The 16828-nt window shown below is 43.4% G+C and overlaps 1 protein-coding gene across 1 annotated transcript in view; it reads left to right on the top strand.

The window, feature by feature from the left end:
- Positions 1 to 13202, top strand: part of LOC119437733 (collagen alpha-1(XVIII) chain) — a 288239-nt gene extending 275037 nt beyond the window's left edge. Inside the window, exons 28-29 of the mRNA XM_037704702.2 lie at positions 1962 to 2101; positions 3089 to 13202. Of these exons, the coding sequence (XP_037560630.1) occupies positions 1962 to 2101; positions 3089 to 3342 (394 nt within the window). The 3' untranslated portion in view covers positions 3343 to 13202. The remainder of the gene's footprint in view (positions 1 to 1961; positions 2102 to 3088) is intronic.
- Positions 13203 to 16828: the final 3626 nt, after the last annotated feature.

The following is a 16828-nucleotide window of genomic DNA, read 5'->3' as shown; positions in this document are numbered from 1 at the left end:
TCGGTGTGAAAATGCTGACGCGGATGCAGCGTAGTTATCGGGTGTAATCATATTTCATCCATCGGAAGCACGACCACTTGACCTTTTCGTTACAATGAATGGCAGCGTTCAGAATAGAAAAAAAAAGAATGACCATAGCGGTGATAAAAAAAAGCGGGCGTGGTGCCCGGTTCCCGGAAAAGCCTAGCAGACGACAGCTGCCCAGAACTGCTCAAAGCGCGCATGCGCATATTCTCGTTCATTTCAACGCCCCGCTCCGCTCTGTCGCGCTGATCAGCTAGGCGGTCGACGCTCGCGCGTTCAGGTTAAAAAAATGGGCGGCTGTACGCTTTGGAAGACCAAGCACAAGAATAGATGACAACCAACTAATGAACTTCTCGTTTTGAATAGATCCACCCAAGGCTCTGTCTAAATAAAAACGAGAAAACTGGGGCGCTATAGCCTAAAGTTATTCCAAACTATTTCTATTCCATTTCTACAATCAGCCCTCCATAGTTGGTCAAAAATATTTTGAGCAAACAAAGGTGACCGCCTATAAACAAGGAGAGCGTTTGATTGGGTGGTTCAAACAAATCTGCGCGGCACCGCCCGATGCTTGCGTCGGTGGTACGTAAGTTTGCAGTCTGGAGACTGGAATAAAGATAGATTGAAATAGTTTTACGTTATAGGGCCCCTGGACACCTTCGTCCCATTAATATAGCTGTCGAGAGATTTAAATTTACCTGTTGGGTAAGGTTCCCATGGCAAGAGTTTGATGCACTGCTGCTTGATGCGCTATTCTTATGGTATGGAATGGCATTGCCTATATACCCGATTCCTACGGAGTGCTGCTGAATCTGTCGTGATTGGTGCTACTGCAAGTGTGCCGGACGTTCGGGAAACCCACTGAATTCACAACTGGAAAAAAGTGCGCCAAGGGTGTTTATTTCTATGTTAAGAGGAAGCTTTACCTTGGGGTCTCCTATCTGAATACATGGGAAATGAGAAATCGTTTTTTTCGGCCACCACTCCACCAATTTTGATGAGGCTTGTTGAATTTCAAAGACTAAGTTATAATATAGTCACCGTTTGTAGCAAATTTTCGATGTATGTCGTCAATTTTTAAATAAATATTGTCGAAAATGGCAACTTTTCAGAAAACGAAACTATCAAGTTTACAACTCTGTATCTCAGCAATGAAAAGTTATATCCCAATTCTGTAAATTGTGTCTAATCGTACAACTAAACTGGACAAAATTGACGTATTATACATGCCTGTCATATATAGCATTAGTATGTGAGTAGGACTTTTGCAAAACTCTTGTAAACATTGTAACAAATTCACGTAAAATAGCAGTTAATGTACCAAATTTGTCTGCTTTGAATCCTATAACGGATGCAGTTTAGAGAACTGTAATTCCTCTACTTGGTGCAGAGCTACGAATTCGTAAACTTCGTGCTTCTATTTTGATCGAACTTATCAATTTTTGAAAATTCCTTTTAAATACTTCAAGCCTTAACAGAAAATTTCGCTTCCAACAGTCACTAGAATTTACCTTTCTCTCTCAAATGCAACAAACTTTATCAAAATCGGCCTAGTGGTTATCTCATTAAAGCGTTTGTGCGTTTTACGCGGATTTGAATAGGTGGCATCGGAGTTGGGCCTGCGACAAAGCTAACCTTTAAGTGAACGGCGCCTGCAAAACGGGTTGTATCGCACTCATTCGGAAAAAAAGATCCAGACTGAATTGTCAAATGATGTTGTTGATTTTCGCCGATTTGGGCTCTTTTTTATTTTTGGATGTTTTTTCTACCACTCTTCTGTTAAGTAAAAAATTCAGGAACCTTGCTGTACAACATCACTGCTATTCACGTTATCCCAGGCTGCGGATTGCGGATTTCGCCCACCAATGTTATCAATTATACGACGGCTATGTTTTGTAAAAACTTGCCTAAAATTATTGCTGCCATCCACTTCGCAGGCACCGCAAGATGGTATGGCATGGCGCTGACGTGCTGGGATCCCGTGACATGGAGAACTATTGCGACGCATGGCACTCGGGCGCGCCCGCCCGATATGGTCTCGCCTCCTCTCTTTTGGGATCGCAGGCGCGACTGCTTGGTAAGATACGAGGCTGCGCTGTCTCCAGCGCAGTTCAACAACGCCATTGCGAAGGGGACGCGTTCGCATGCGGAAACAAGACAGCAATGAACACCATACACAAACACACCAGCAAATGACGAAAATGTGTGGCCCGGCAAAACCACGCATGCGTTACGAACGCATGCTTCTGGCCCTCTTTTCCAACATACCTCGAATCAGGCGACACACGCACAGTTCGGAGCCGACCACTTGACTACTCTTGACAAGTACGATTCGATGTGTACATGTAGTGTTGGCACCAGTTTCAAGCAACTAACGAAAAGACAAGTATGCTATATGACACGCGAATTTATTCCTCCAATGTTGAAAAAAGAAGCCGGCCGTAAGATTCTGTACACAGAAACGACCACAATTTGCAACGACTACAGCTACAGTTCTCGAGACTGGGGAACATTTCGTTGAGAATAACCCATTGCAAGTCCGACCAAGCGTGACTCTTCCACCGCAGAATGTGTCACTTCACTGCACAGTCACCTCACTCCACTGCCACATTTCCTTTCACCCCACCCTCCTACTAAAAGTCATTTTCGATGCATTTGTCTGCATGCTAGCTTCCTTTCCCACATGCACCAGTGCATAGTGTGCGATGTTTCCTCGCACTCGCCGTTTGTATTTTTCAAGAATCACTGCAGTGACCTCCAGTGGGTGAACTATAGGCCAAGATTTTGACATGGGGACTTGTCTTAGTCACTGATACGAAAAGACGTCCCTACAGCAGACAAGTTCCCTTTTCGAAACGTTGGCTCCAGGCTGAGGCGTCGTTTCGCCTTCGATCTCTTTCACCGTTACCAATCCTCCATCTTCCTGCAAACTTTTTTCTCTAGTTACATGTATCACTGCAGTATCCTATGCTATCCTTCGCCGTGTTACTGGCACAAGGATGAAGGGTTACGCAGCAGCGATCGATGCGTCTAACGAATTTTCCGTGTGGCGTTACCCTCGCAGGTCAGGAACGCCACTCGTGCGCCAGCAGCTTCGTGGTGCTGTGCGTTGAAGTCACCAGCCAGCAGCACGACCAAATGGAACAGCAGCACGGAAGGCGACGCAAGCGCCACTCGGGCGGTGGCGGCGAAGAAGGCAACCGCTCACTGTCTCTCACATCCCACGAACCGGTCGTGGCGGCAAGCGACAGTTCGGAAAAGAAGCAATCAGCACTGCGGTCTACTTGGGAGGAATGGTGGAAGTCTCTGTGGCACTGAGGACGGAACAGCGAGGATCGAAAGATTACGATGAATGATAAGGTCACGTCTTCATCCAATGCACAGCAGCATGAACGGTCGTCTTTATTTCCTGTTTTTTTTGTCTTCTTTCTTTCTTTCTTTCTGTCTCCACTAGATAGATATGTCTCCAGAGGAGTCACAATGATTTAATTCTGCCGCGAAATATCGATGACAAGTTGGACAGACGATTACAAAGTGGGTGTTGGATAAATTGTGCAGTTGGATCAGAAAACACTGCGTACACAGCTTTCAAGCAGCGAATTACGCCGTTAGTTTTCTCCCGAAGAGAGCTCAACCTTGCGATGTGAGCAATCTCTTACGGTATAGGACTAAAGCTTCATATTGGGATATAACTAAATGTCTAGAAGCCGGCGAGCACGTAACGGGATACTGGGGCGAGTAAGTGTGTCAACAAAACGGATCATTGTAACGCAGCATGATTTAGTCTAAGGGTTTCATGGCCAGATTGTCGAAGAGTGTGTGCGCCAATGATTTCATTTAAGTGCTAAAGATTGGACTTTCCCGGACCCACAAACCGGGAGCCGGATTCACAAAAACATTCTTACGCTAAAACTGTTCGTAGAAGCCGGTGTCAGCCAATCGTGGTGTTGGACATATCATTAGCGAAGGTGGCTGTCGAATGGCAAGCAGCACTTACGAACGAAAAGCTTTGTGAATTCGGCCCCTGGTGCCAAAAGCCTAAAACTGGACTACAGAAAATGCGGAAGCATTCAGCGTGACCGGTGTACCTTTGCTGCGTAATTTTTTCGCCAAACAGGCCGACTCTAAATATCGACGAGCAGGTGACAGTTTTGTTGGCTGCTGGTTGATCGCCTTCGTGGGTTTACGCATCGCTTGTGAACTGTTGGGTTTGGCGTTGGCTACAGGTTCCATCCCACTGCTGTCAAGCGCCAGTCGTTGCGACTTGTGTCCGAGCGGTCATTACGAGTTTACTTGGCTAATTATGTGTCAGATGCCGGGCAATCAAGAGGTCCGGGGCAACGTCCAAGAGATGCAAAGAAGGGTTTATTTACAACATTTACAGTTTGAGAGTTTCTATGAACGAGCACACCTTCACAACACTGAAGGTCCGCTTTTTAAGCACTTCATTTTCCCCCTGTCTCTCGTCGGGGAAATTCACTGTTGTTGCTCTCGGCCATTAACAATCGTCAACCTATTGGCAAAATCCCTCCCCCAGTGACGCACCACACCGCCATTCTCCGCCTCTGGTGTCCAAGCTTCAGCCCGCTCTCCAAGCAATGCAAGTGCAATATATGGGAAGCTTGTGTCCCCGCTCTTCCGTCGAAGTCGTCAGCGTAGGCTTTTTGGTGCAATTGGCCGGTGGTACAATGCCGAAGACCTCTTCACAGTTTGGGGTCCTTCACAAAACCAGGCTTGTTCATCAGCTCAGACAAATACCCGACACAGAATGACTTGTCAATCGTCTTGAAGGGACGCCGGGTTCGTCGCCAGCTCCTTTGCATTGAAAAGACGATGCAGCGTGAATAGCGATTCATAGCTGCACGCTCGCTGGTATGCATACTTCGTCCACTAGGTTCGACAGGTTCAACAGCATTGCGTAACTCCAGGTATGCCGGTGAAGCATTCTTTGTCGAGAAGGTCGCCGGGCACAACAGTGCTAAACGCCAATCGTAACAGAGCTGAGAAGCAATCAGTATGTAGGTGTGACACTGTATTCTCCAGTTCATTTCTGTGGCTATGTTGAATGATACATACTCGAAGCATTCGCTCCAGTGGCCATACGTGCTTCCTTACATTTATTTCACTCAGGTCTGGCAATGCCAGGCCCACAAAGAGCACAAGGAAAGTAGTTTAAAAAACTGCGAATGCTTTCTCTCTGCTGGCCATTTTTCATACTTTCTTATATAACGGAAAACACAAAAATTCGTTTTATGAGCGCTGTATCCAGAGGATGCATCATGCAGATGTTACTACAGCTGCGTGTATTGAAGCTATGTCCAATGAAATGAGCGATGCTCAAAGTGCCAGTGCACATCGTAGCGAAACTCTTATGAGTATGATCCACGTCTAGTCTCATGTGTGCTGTTTTCGGCTACGTGTGACACGCTGCGAATGTTTGGCAATTGTCGGAAGTTACTAGGTAAAACAAAACTTCGAGGAATTTTCCGGTCACTTCACATGATTTGTTGTGACATACACCGGGGCGTGAAGTTACCGCTCGACATGAGTCGGCTCGTCTTGAATCCGTTCGAATGATACGAGCTGCCCACGAAAGTTGCAGAAACGCAGAAACAACGAGAAAGAAAACAAAATTTAATGTGGCCTCTTGCGCTCAGCACGAAAATGGGACGTGTACTGCGCATCCTTTGTTTACACAGTCCTGCCACTAAAATTTTCTCTCAGCGTCATTATGATGCGCAGACAATTTCTGCGCGTAGCTGCAGGTTTGTTTACTATTGTGCTGTGCCACATAAAGCGGCTTTACTGACGCCCATTTAGCTGCACGTGAGCACGTTCCAGGGTAGTGGTCATCGCATTCTTTGGCCGAATTCACGTCTTGATTTTTCTCTTGGACAAAATGCCAACATCATTGCGCCATACGTTCTGCGAAACTTTGTTTGCGTACCTAATTTAGCGAAATGCAGGTTTATTTCCTACTATGAGCTGTTTTGTCTCTGATCTTACTGAGTTCACGATAGCGTCACATTTAAGTAGGTTTAAGTGTTCACCAAATTTAAAATATAGGTTAATAAGAAAAGACTTCTCACCGTACCAGTTGTACTCGCAGGAAGCCCCTATATCTGAAGTTAAAGCATGTCAGTGAGTTGTTTTGTTTTTTGCTTGCTTTAACACACTGTACATTGCCGCTGTGTGAAGCCGTTGAGCATTGTCGGAATCTGCAGAGCAAGTTTGCACGGTTGTCGCACCAATTGAAATTAACATTACCTGCAGTCCAAGCGATTGGAGCTTACTGTAGATTGCAGTATTACATTTTCATATTACCTACTTGTCTGCACAAGACAAATGACAAGGCTTGCACACGTCCATTCACTCTCACAGATAGCATGATGTAGCAGGCATCCAATAGGTCACAGGTCGAAATGTGTACGTTGTCAATGTTTTCCTGTTTCTTATTCGATGCAGCTCGTGTATTTCATTCATCTTGCACCGCTTAGTGCGTAGATGGAAGCCGGAGTTTATGGTTCACTTGAGATTTCACGATTCCCTGAAAATGCACCACACTGGTGTGCAGTTTGTGTGTATGAGGCTTGCGTGATTGATGGGTCATATAAAACTCAGTTCTTTTTTCATATCCTTAATGTAATTATAGCACCTTCATCAGTGGAGACGCAAGCACTGTTCGTGTTAGGAAAAAGTTATATCTATACATATACCCTCGTTTCGCGTTGCCTTCTTTTCTTCCCTGTGTTGCACCACATGTCACGAGACATCGTATTTCTAGTGCACAAAACCGCGTGTCCTTTCTTGGAACTCACTGAAACCTTTTTGGATTATGCCCAAGACCTGAGGTGATGATCACTGTTTGCTGTAAAGATCTAAACAGCTCAAAAGCTTTCTCGTTCTGCTTTATCTGAAAATAGCCATCCGTCAAATATCTTTAGCAGCTGGGACAGATTATGTGCTCTGTGTTTGTGTGTGTGGTTGCTATGAGATGTCAGTATTTTGTGTCAGAATGCCGGAGGAGGAGACTAGTACGTGCCACTTCGACGTATTCTGGTTAAGGTGCTCTTCGTGATATGATAACAATCATCTCGCAGGACTGAAAATCCGTGTGATCTAGTCTTTCATACCTGTGCAAATTTCTGACCACTCTTTTGTAGTTTGCCATCAGCTGTCTGCCAGTGTGTTAATATCAGATGGAGTAGAAAAACGTGAACACGGTTGGCCAAAAGAAGTATTATCAGCGGTTGGGGGCGAAGGGAAGCGCCGCTACAGACCCGCTACGGCGAAATTTTCTTTACTGGTGTTGCAAAGTGTCAATTTTCTTTTTCTATCGCAAAAAAATTTTACTCAACCAGAAGACGCTCATTGTTTTCCTTTCTGTAATAAACTTTATTACTCGAAATTATTACGTATAGTTTTCACAACTACATTTGCAACGAGTCTTTGTTGTCGCGATGTCGATAAGAAGTTATATTGCCAAGAAAAGAAAAGGAAACTTTCCTCTAAATTCGGATATTAACTTTCCAATCACGCATTGTTATGCTAAATTACATGAACAGGGAAAAACAAAGTCCTCCTTGCTTTTTAGCCGAGGCTTGCATGTACGATCGTATTGCTGCTGAAATTTCAGACGTCAGTCAGTCAACTGCATCAATTCGCCCAAATTTTCCGACTTTAGTTAGATACTAACATGAGATATATAAGCATAAAGCTTTCGGAGCCAAATATTATTCTTTCGGGATTTTAAAAGGTCACATACGAAACAAAAGCAGTTAGTGGTATAAGTGGCAGCAAAGCGAACATGACAATGCTGGTATCACCAATAATACATATCGCAACAAAAAAATTAAGCTGGGTGACATGGAGATGTAGCTACAAATGAAATGGAGGTTTTCATTGTTTATCTAATAGAATGTGTGACTATAGCGACTAAGTATTTTGTGTTCGTATTGTTACATAGGCAAAACCAGTGTGTCCATAGAAAAAAAGAGCGATGCCGCCTTTATCTCTTTCGTCATCTTGCTGTCGTGCTTGCAATGAACGAAAGCAAGAAATAAGAAGTTCAATCCGCAGACCTATTTTATCATTGGCTAATGGCTGCTTTAGATACCTCTCATAGCATTTGTCGAAGCTATGAGGGAATTTTATTCAGCGAACAAGACTCGTACTCACAATACTTGTCGTTCGTAAGTGCCGTCCACCATTCGCCATCGCTGTATAGATAGTCTTGTCATCACGCGGACCCCTATTATGAGTGAAAGGCGCACTAACGCCGGCCAATGAGGTGACGATCTTACGTAAGAGAATTTTCGTGAATCGAGATCAGCTTTGTTTCGTGTTTCTCTGGTGAACTTCTTAATAAAATGCAGAAAGCTCATTACTGAAGTAGCAATGTCGGTAAGAAGTAAGTTTTGTAGCTATTGCCACAATTGTTGAACTAGTAAGGAATTTGAAAGTGAGAAAAGTAGTAAATATTATCTTGAATGCGTTTGCTATAAAACATGCGCACATTGCTAATGCGTACTGCCTATATGAAGCTTTCTTTACACTACTTTCGAGTAACTATCCACTACGAAACAGAGAAATCTCGCGTTATGAAAACTATGGCCGAATAAGTTTTACGCAAGGATTCATGGAGCCGTCACCTAAGGAATGAATTTTTTACTCCAAAATATTTCCTAGTGATTCAATGAAAGGAGTAGAAAATAATCTTTGATAATAAAGTTTCAATCTGTGGTCGTCGTCAGTGGAGTAACAACTATTCATTTCCGCTAAGAGGTTAGACTTGAAGAGGCGAAAACATATATTTCGGAACACATGCCATAATTCTGCAGGGTAACTGCATTCAAGTCTTTAGTACAGCAGCAGTTGTTGACATGAAAACCAGTACATATCAATGGCAGAACTTGACAAGTGTGGGGATCACGTATCGCAAAACGTAATTTTTTTGCATTCACAAAGCTGTTTTATATACTCAGACAGGTATGGTGAAATGACACGCTCTGCTGCACTTCTAAATTTTATAGACGTACAGGGCCTGTATTTACACCATTGGACTGAAAACTTACCGAAGTACATAAAGCAATGTGACCACTGTACATAAATAAAAATTGGCGGCTCTGATGTTCCACAACAGTGCGCTTTTTCTTTAGTTTAAGGTGTGGGCAGGCCTTGTTTTTACTATAGACGAGATGGCAAACAAGAAAGGAAATGTGCTGCAATTATTTTTCGTTATTTGTACTCGTCTTGTGTTCAAGTACAGACGGAGTGGTAGTTCCTGCTGGAGGTCCGGAAAAGGCGTAGCCATTCGAAATGTAAAAAAAAATTGTTTCTACGAAGAAACTGTGATAGAGCGTTTCAGAGAGCCATTAGAGAGAAATTGCAGCTTAGTTCATTCTTGTGAGAGAGTCCTGCTAAATGAGAAATAAGTGGGCTCTTGCGGCAGGTAGTTGAAGCGCAGTTCTTAATTGCAGTAAATACTTCCAAGGAAACCGCACATCAGATGTTCTAGTAAGCGTGCCAAGAAATAGGAGAAGAGCAACGTCCAGGAAGGGATTGTTTCTCTTCTCTCGAAATGGCATGCACTAATCAAACTGCACCCATAATGCAGAAAAACGCATGTTTCCGCTAAGTCCCAAGGTTATGGAACGTCTATGAGACAGGTTATCGCCCGCCCACGTTGTTCTCTATTGTTGCACTAACAGCTGCTTGACCCGCATAGCAGAAACATTCTGCATGATTTGACTCTGGCTTAAACATTCATTTCTGCTCAAATAACGCAAACACAAGCTTTTTTTTAGTTACGTTTTTTCATGGCGTTTATTTACGTCAAGTTTAAAAGTGATGTGAGCATTGCATGTTTCTAAACCGCTTTACAGTTGGTGTGCCAAAAAAGTCAACACATGTTCTGCGAATTACAAAATCCAGCAGTGACCTTGTTTCAATTGTGGTCCTCTATATGTGTTCACTGACAACGCGTATTTAGAATTATTTGGAATGATTCAGTCTTGTGCAGGCATGCTCAAAACTCTTCGTCTAACTCCGCATCTTCACAAAGCTTTAGCGAACAGAAGGCTACAGATCGGATAAGAGAACGAATCATTAATTACTACATTAGTGACGTTGCAGTCCGTATGAGCCTATTCTGTTGGCAATGAAGGGTGCGAAAGTGTTTCTAATAGAGCGCATCACTTTTTCCACAGCAAATGTGCTGCTAAGATCGAATTAGGTAGGTTTCTGCATATGTCAAAAAAACTATCTGGACCAAACATTTTTTAACGACCTAGCGGTTAATTTAACTTGTAAATGAGAACGGCGGCACTGGCAGTAATAAGGCTACTACGGCGCGCGTCTACCACAAGTTTTTTGGCGTATTACAAAGTAAAAAACTTTGATCTCTTTACAACTTACCTCTTCATATCGTGTAATAGTTGTTTCACACGATTACTTCTGAAGAGTAAGGAAGAGGCTACGCTGAGAAGCCGTTTTCGCGGCCGCAGAATGTCGTTTGTGAGATTAAGAAACCGTTCAGTTGACTGCTCTATGCAGACAGCTGATTAAAATATACCTCCAAAGCGAAGGCAAAGGTAGCGAGATAAAACAAAATTCAGCTTATTTTGGCCAATAAGATATGACTGCCCTAATAAATCTTCAGAAATGTTAACACCTGCTGTTATCGTTTACCCAATATACGTTACCATATCTGAGCAAAATTATTTGAACATTAACCTATGCTTTATGCATTCAGCGAAAAAAAATCTAATTCAATGATTGAGTAGTAGAAGGGACAATATACGTAGATTGGCATGCCTCTTATGATTACCAATATTGTGTTATATCGAGTTTGTTTGCTGTAATTCGCTTGAAAGCAGCGTACAAGCCTGCTGTGACCAAATAATTCCAATCTGTTTTATGAGAGTCTATATCGAAACCACAGGAAGGCTCAAGCAATGAAGCCAGCCAAATTGTTTCAACTGTCATAAAATTGCGCATTTTTATGCGAAGAGATATCAATACAACTTAACATATATTGTTTCTTGCCACCATGCAGCTGACATAGCTTAGTTATTTAGCACCTCGCAGACATGCAACATATACTTATTTTTAGGAAAGCGGTTGCGTCGTTTGCAACACTGTTTCTTTAAATTCTACGATTGAGGTGATATAGAGACCATTGTACACAAAGAAAAGCATATTACGAGGAAGTGACACAACCCAGACAGCAGCATATGAACGTTACCTCTAGTCGATAGCCTGTGGTCATGAATGAATGCGGCATGCCCTCAAAATCAATGCTTAAGAAGCACCAAAGTCACGGCATCGCTTCTGGTAACAAGCATTGATGAAAAAAGTAATGAAATTGACTTGAAATTTGGCAGTAATAATTCAGGAAGGAGAGATATTTGTGTATTGCCAGTGTTTTAGTTTTGATATTTGTATATCTCCAAAAGCAAAACCATCACCTAGTTCTTTGTTGTTGTTTTTCTACAATCGCAGCATGTTCTAGCTGCGCTGACAGTGACTCCAAAACAGCATCTAAAAACACGGCTTCCTGAGTTTTACATACGCCAAAATGCAGGAGACAGCAACGAAGTATTAAATGGCAAGAAAAGGCCACTGCGCGTACGAAACCACCAAAGGGGCTGGCAAAAGTCGTTTACGTGCCTTAAGTTCTATTGGCCCTTGCACATAAACGACATTGTTATAGCCCAGATTGAAACGAGATTGTTCTCTAATACAGAGAGTTAGTGCAGCTGAAAACATTAGTATCCTGCGCGAATAGCCCACTGTGGAAGCCAGTAGACACTCTAATCGTTATACAACCTTTTCTGCTTTTTGCGAAGTGTTTTACATGACTGAACTAAGACAGCATTTTGTACATGAGTGTGTTTCTTGAGGAAAGCTATACAGCAGAAGGTGGGATGGGGCGCGTAAGTCTCTCCACTTTTGCGCGTGTGTTCCTAAACATTAACCATTACACTGACTGAACAGTAATCTACGTGAGCGTTGTCAAAACCTGTGTGTGTGTTTTGTGCGTCTTGAGCTGGAGGAGTTAATCGTAGACAGCAGCCTGTTTGTTAGCCATAGTCAACATTTCTCGGCTACGCACTTTTGCTTTGCTTTATTCTATCGAATACGTGCCAAATAATATCAACGCTGTTTTTTCAGTAGCAGGTGATTGCTTTATGGTGTGCACAACCGTCTGCGACAATCAGGGAGACACTTAGGACGGAACACTATTGAGCCGATAAATCCTTATCAGTATTTCGTTCCTATCGCTGATTTTTACTAACTAGCATGCAATCCCTGCTTACCAAACAAACCAACTGCACGTAACTTTTAACGTATGGTTGAAATTATGAAATGGCACCTACGTAATAATCAATAAAGAGGTGAGCGTTTGAATGAAAAGTTTAATTCCACTCGCCCGATACTCGTTACACATTCGGCCCACGCTCACTTCAACTCCTTATTAACAGCTGCCTGGAGCTAAGAAAAATACAGACCCGTAACTTGAGCGAGAGAGAGATAACATTCAGCTAAAATAGACTAATATAGGTAAAACAATTTTTCTTTTTGGCTACGCGTGTTAATTTTCTCTTGCAGAATAGAAATCGTCAAGAAAGCGCAAATCACTACTCCCGCCATCCTTCTACAGTCCTCGCTTTCAGAAAATTAACTCTACATGGCATAGTCCTCCCAATTTAGCTGCAGTTTTTTTTCTTCTTTTTTGATAGCAGGCGCAGTAACCTTTTGAAATACTTGTTTTTGCTTCAACACATATAAACGACATGTCGTCTATGAAATCCCTCTTGGTATTTATAAGTGACATTATCACACATTAGACAAGCATGCTTATTGGCGATCTGATTAATTTTGATTGAAGCATTCATAAAAACTGGCAATGAGTGAGATGAAATGTGCTAAAAAGCAGTTGCATTAGTCTGGCGCACGCTTGGCCGAGAAAGTTCGCTTGGTGTGTGGATGTGTATGTCTGTGTCCGTGCTCTGTTTGGTTTCGACGTTTTCGTTTTTTGAGTGTGATAGTAGGTCACCGTAGAAGTGAGTAAACGCCAACACGTAAAGCAATATTGATCCTTTAGTCATTTAGGAATTCAATGTCTGTAACTCGTGCTTTACTGTGTAATAAACATCTCTTTTATGCGAAAGGTCTCAGCGAAGGCTCCTTGTGTCGTTTCCTCCAAATGAGTGTCACGCCTGTATTGTGGCAGTCAAGTAATACAAAGCTGTCACGAATGATTTCTCCAATTTCAAAGCTGTCTGCATTCACTCGCACATTTGAATGCAGAGTATTGGAACACGGGTGAGTAAGAAACGAAACTCTCCGTGTGAGAGGGGTTTCCAGCAGAAAGCACGGACAAGGACAAAAAAGGATGACGAAGGACAGAAGGTCGTTACTTCTGTACTTCTGAGTGTGTTTTGCTGGAAACCCTTCTTACTATGTGCAACCAACGAGCTTAGACAAACGCTATTTTCCGAGTATTTTTCCTTACTTCAGAAGTTTCGATTTTATCAGTTTTTTACACCGAATATAGGTTTGGATGGTAATTCATGTCTAGTCGCACACACGGGCGTATGCTATGTTCTATGCTGGCCTCATTGGCAGGGAGATTATTCGTCGGTGGTAAGTATAGACATAATGATTTACATACTTCAAGATAAAAAAGTGAAGATACTTTTCACTGGCCGTAAACGAAATGCAATGGCTATAGTCAAGATACGTTTATGAGTCCTAAAATCTATTAAACGTTTCGTTGTTATCCCAGTAAAGAGTATATGTATAATGTGATCTTTTGCCTGATAAGTGTACCTTTTACGTAGGACATATTCGGGTATGGACCTACAGACGCCGTATAACTCTGTTAGGCTGCAATAAGCTGAGACGCCCTGTGCCGTACGTGTTTAGGAACTGTACACGGTGTGCAATACCGCACGTTGAACTGATCACTAAGATTCACTGTAGTTTTGCATTGCCAGCTGATATCTGGTTTATCCGCCTTGATTGCCCTGTCTCTCCCTAACCCTTTACCCCAGTTGTGGAGTAGCAGGCCAAAGACAAGCTTCTCAGGCCAATCTCGGCACCTTTCCTGTCATTAAACCTCTCTTTCTCTCACACGTTATTATTCGTTTCTGATTTTTATAAAAGCTTCACAAAGTATAAAAGTTCTCGAAATACTATTTATTTCAACATCTGTGACCTGCAAGGTCAGCCAGGAAAATTAATGCACTTCCCAAGTACTACTAACTCAACTGCACGCACTTCAAGGTTCCCAACACCCTGCACCACATGGTGTGAGAGTGCGACGGCACCGAGGTACCACCCTCACAAGAACCAACCGAAGAGCAGCGGGAGGCCCGGCTTCCCATCCCCGACCCGGAGGACCAGCTCAGGCTGGTGGGCAGGGCGTGGCGAACCGTTAGGGCCCATGGCTTCCTGGACTGAGGACGCCTCCGATCTAGGGCGAAGGCTCTCGCCTGCTCAATAATTTAATAAAATTTATTACTACTTCCTGATTTCTTGCAAACATATGTTGATTCACGTACGGTTTCTCGTAATGAAGTGTTTTGGGTACGAAACGAGTTTGAAACCCAAGTACGAACGCATGCGATGTACGAAGGACATTTGTTTGCTTATGTCCACGTTGAAGTCTTCCATTAGCACAATTTGTTTGCCACTGTGCACGAGAGATCCAAAGTGCTGAGCCATAAATGTTTCAATGACATTTTGGTGTGGAGGACGCAATGTAGAGGGAGTAGAGAAGTTCTTACAGCAATCTGATGCAATTGTTGTGGCGGGTCGAAGCCCTTCTAACTGCGCACCGTCCCGCACGACCCAGGGAATATGCTCAACAGGGGAATGTCACGTTCAACAAATTTCCTAACTTATAGCTGTTAATTGTAGCGGAAGATGGATGTGGTGTAGTCCTTGGTGTAGTGGACCAAGTGCTCGGCTTAAAACCGCCGTAGCGCTGTTTGGGTTTCCCACACCAGACAATATTATTTTACGTTCTATGAGAATTGTTCGAAGAACTCGCGGACACATTCACTCCATTACCTAATTAATAACGGCTGCTCCCAGTTGAAACAAAAATTCGGCAGAGGTACGTGTCGAAATGCGAAAGTGTTATAGTCTCTTCGGAGCTCAATAGGGCCCAGTCCGTTCAATGGCGACAGCTACAAACACGAACATACACGAACCCTGTCATCATGAACCATATATACCCCGAATTATATACAACCAATCTATGCCAGTATTGTAACACCAGAGCCACACTAGATCACATCCTATGGGCATGTCCAGCATTAATCAGCAATACTGGGGTCGCGGCCTCCAATGAGGGCCTTCGGGCGCGTTGGGGGACTGCGCTGCTCAGTTCAGGCCTGGATCAGCAACTGTGGGCTATCCAGCAGGCCGAGGAAGCTGCCGGGAGACACGGTCTCTCCGCTGGCTCCTAGGTGGGAACCCAGCCCAGCAATCTGCCGGAAATAAATAAAGTTCTTCTCTCTCTCTCTCTTCGGGGAAGTGTTTTTTTTTTCTTCGCGTTCCTTGTCCGCGCAAGCTTTCGCCGGCATTCTAACTGCGCCTCGGTAAGGTCAAATGAAAATGCGCTAAGCGTCTCAACATAGTGAAATGAAACGAACACTTTCCAATGGAAATGCCTGTATTGAAAAATAAAACGACGTCTCGAGTCCCGTACGGGACCCTTGATCACAATGAAATCAAACGCGGTGGCTCTTGTTTAAATATGGGATAGGTGGCGCAGTGCGCGTGTGTAGATTTCTGGCAGATTCCCACGTGTCCTGTTTATTGCATGTTGCGTCGTCTGAATGTGCAGCGATTGGAGCATTAGTCCTGCAGGCAGTTTCTTTTCTGTGGCAATTATTTCTTTTTCTTTTCTTTCTTTGGGTTTATTAAAGGCAAATTCGGTACAAAATTGCCTTGGGAGACACGGCTAAAGGCTGAGGAAATGTCTGACTTGGCCGTGCCACTCTGGCAGCAAAGCAGCGACATGATACCGTGGGAGAAAGAAAACAAAACACAAAATAAATACATGCTTATGCTGTACAGGTAAAAACAGAAAATCTAGTTGATTGTACATACAAGTAATCGGTGTCCGCATAGAAATCGCAGTACTAAACAAAATTGTGAAAGGCTCTATTAGCACTATTAGACAGCTATAAGGTACAACATGTCAAAGTGTGAAGGTACGTCAAGTGTTTTAGATATCATGAGAACGTTCGTATTCTTCAGCTAGTAGTTCTCTTGTTATTCCTTTAAATGGTTTAGATGAAGTTCCACACTCCAGGAAATGTAGTATGGATGCCGATGCCCAGTCTGGGCAGTAACCTGTGTTCTCGTGGTGCTCTGATACTATGCACTGCATACACTGGGCACCGTCATCCATAATCGCCACACAGAAGAAACTGCCTGCAAGACTAATGCTTGAATTGCTGCACATAGGCGGAAAGTTTTCATTTTTCCGGGAGGCGGGCTGGGGCCCGACCAGCATATCTATCTATATATATATATATATATATATATATATATATATATATATATATGAACGAGAAGAAAGGGAACCGAGGGGCCCGATTTTAGTAATCATAATAAATCATGTGTGAGTGCTGGCGCTGGCTAACACTCCCAGAGTTAGTTCTAGTTGTAAAATATAAATACCCCAGAAAGCGGATGGGAAAACGGTTCCGCGGTAGCTCAATGGTGAGAGCATCGCACGCGTAATGCGAAGACGTGGGTTCGTTCCCCACCTGCGGACACT

The sequence above is a fragment of the Dermacentor silvarum genome, chromosome 1 (genome assembly GCF_013339745.2).
Source record: "Dermacentor silvarum isolate Dsil-2018 chromosome 1, BIME_Dsil_1.4, whole genome shotgun sequence".
NCBI classification, from domain to species: domain Eukaryota; kingdom Metazoa; phylum Arthropoda; class Arachnida; order Ixodida; family Ixodidae; genus Dermacentor; species Dermacentor silvarum.
Note: the sequence above shows the minus strand (reverse complement) of the source record. Positions and strands in the feature narration are given on the sequence as shown.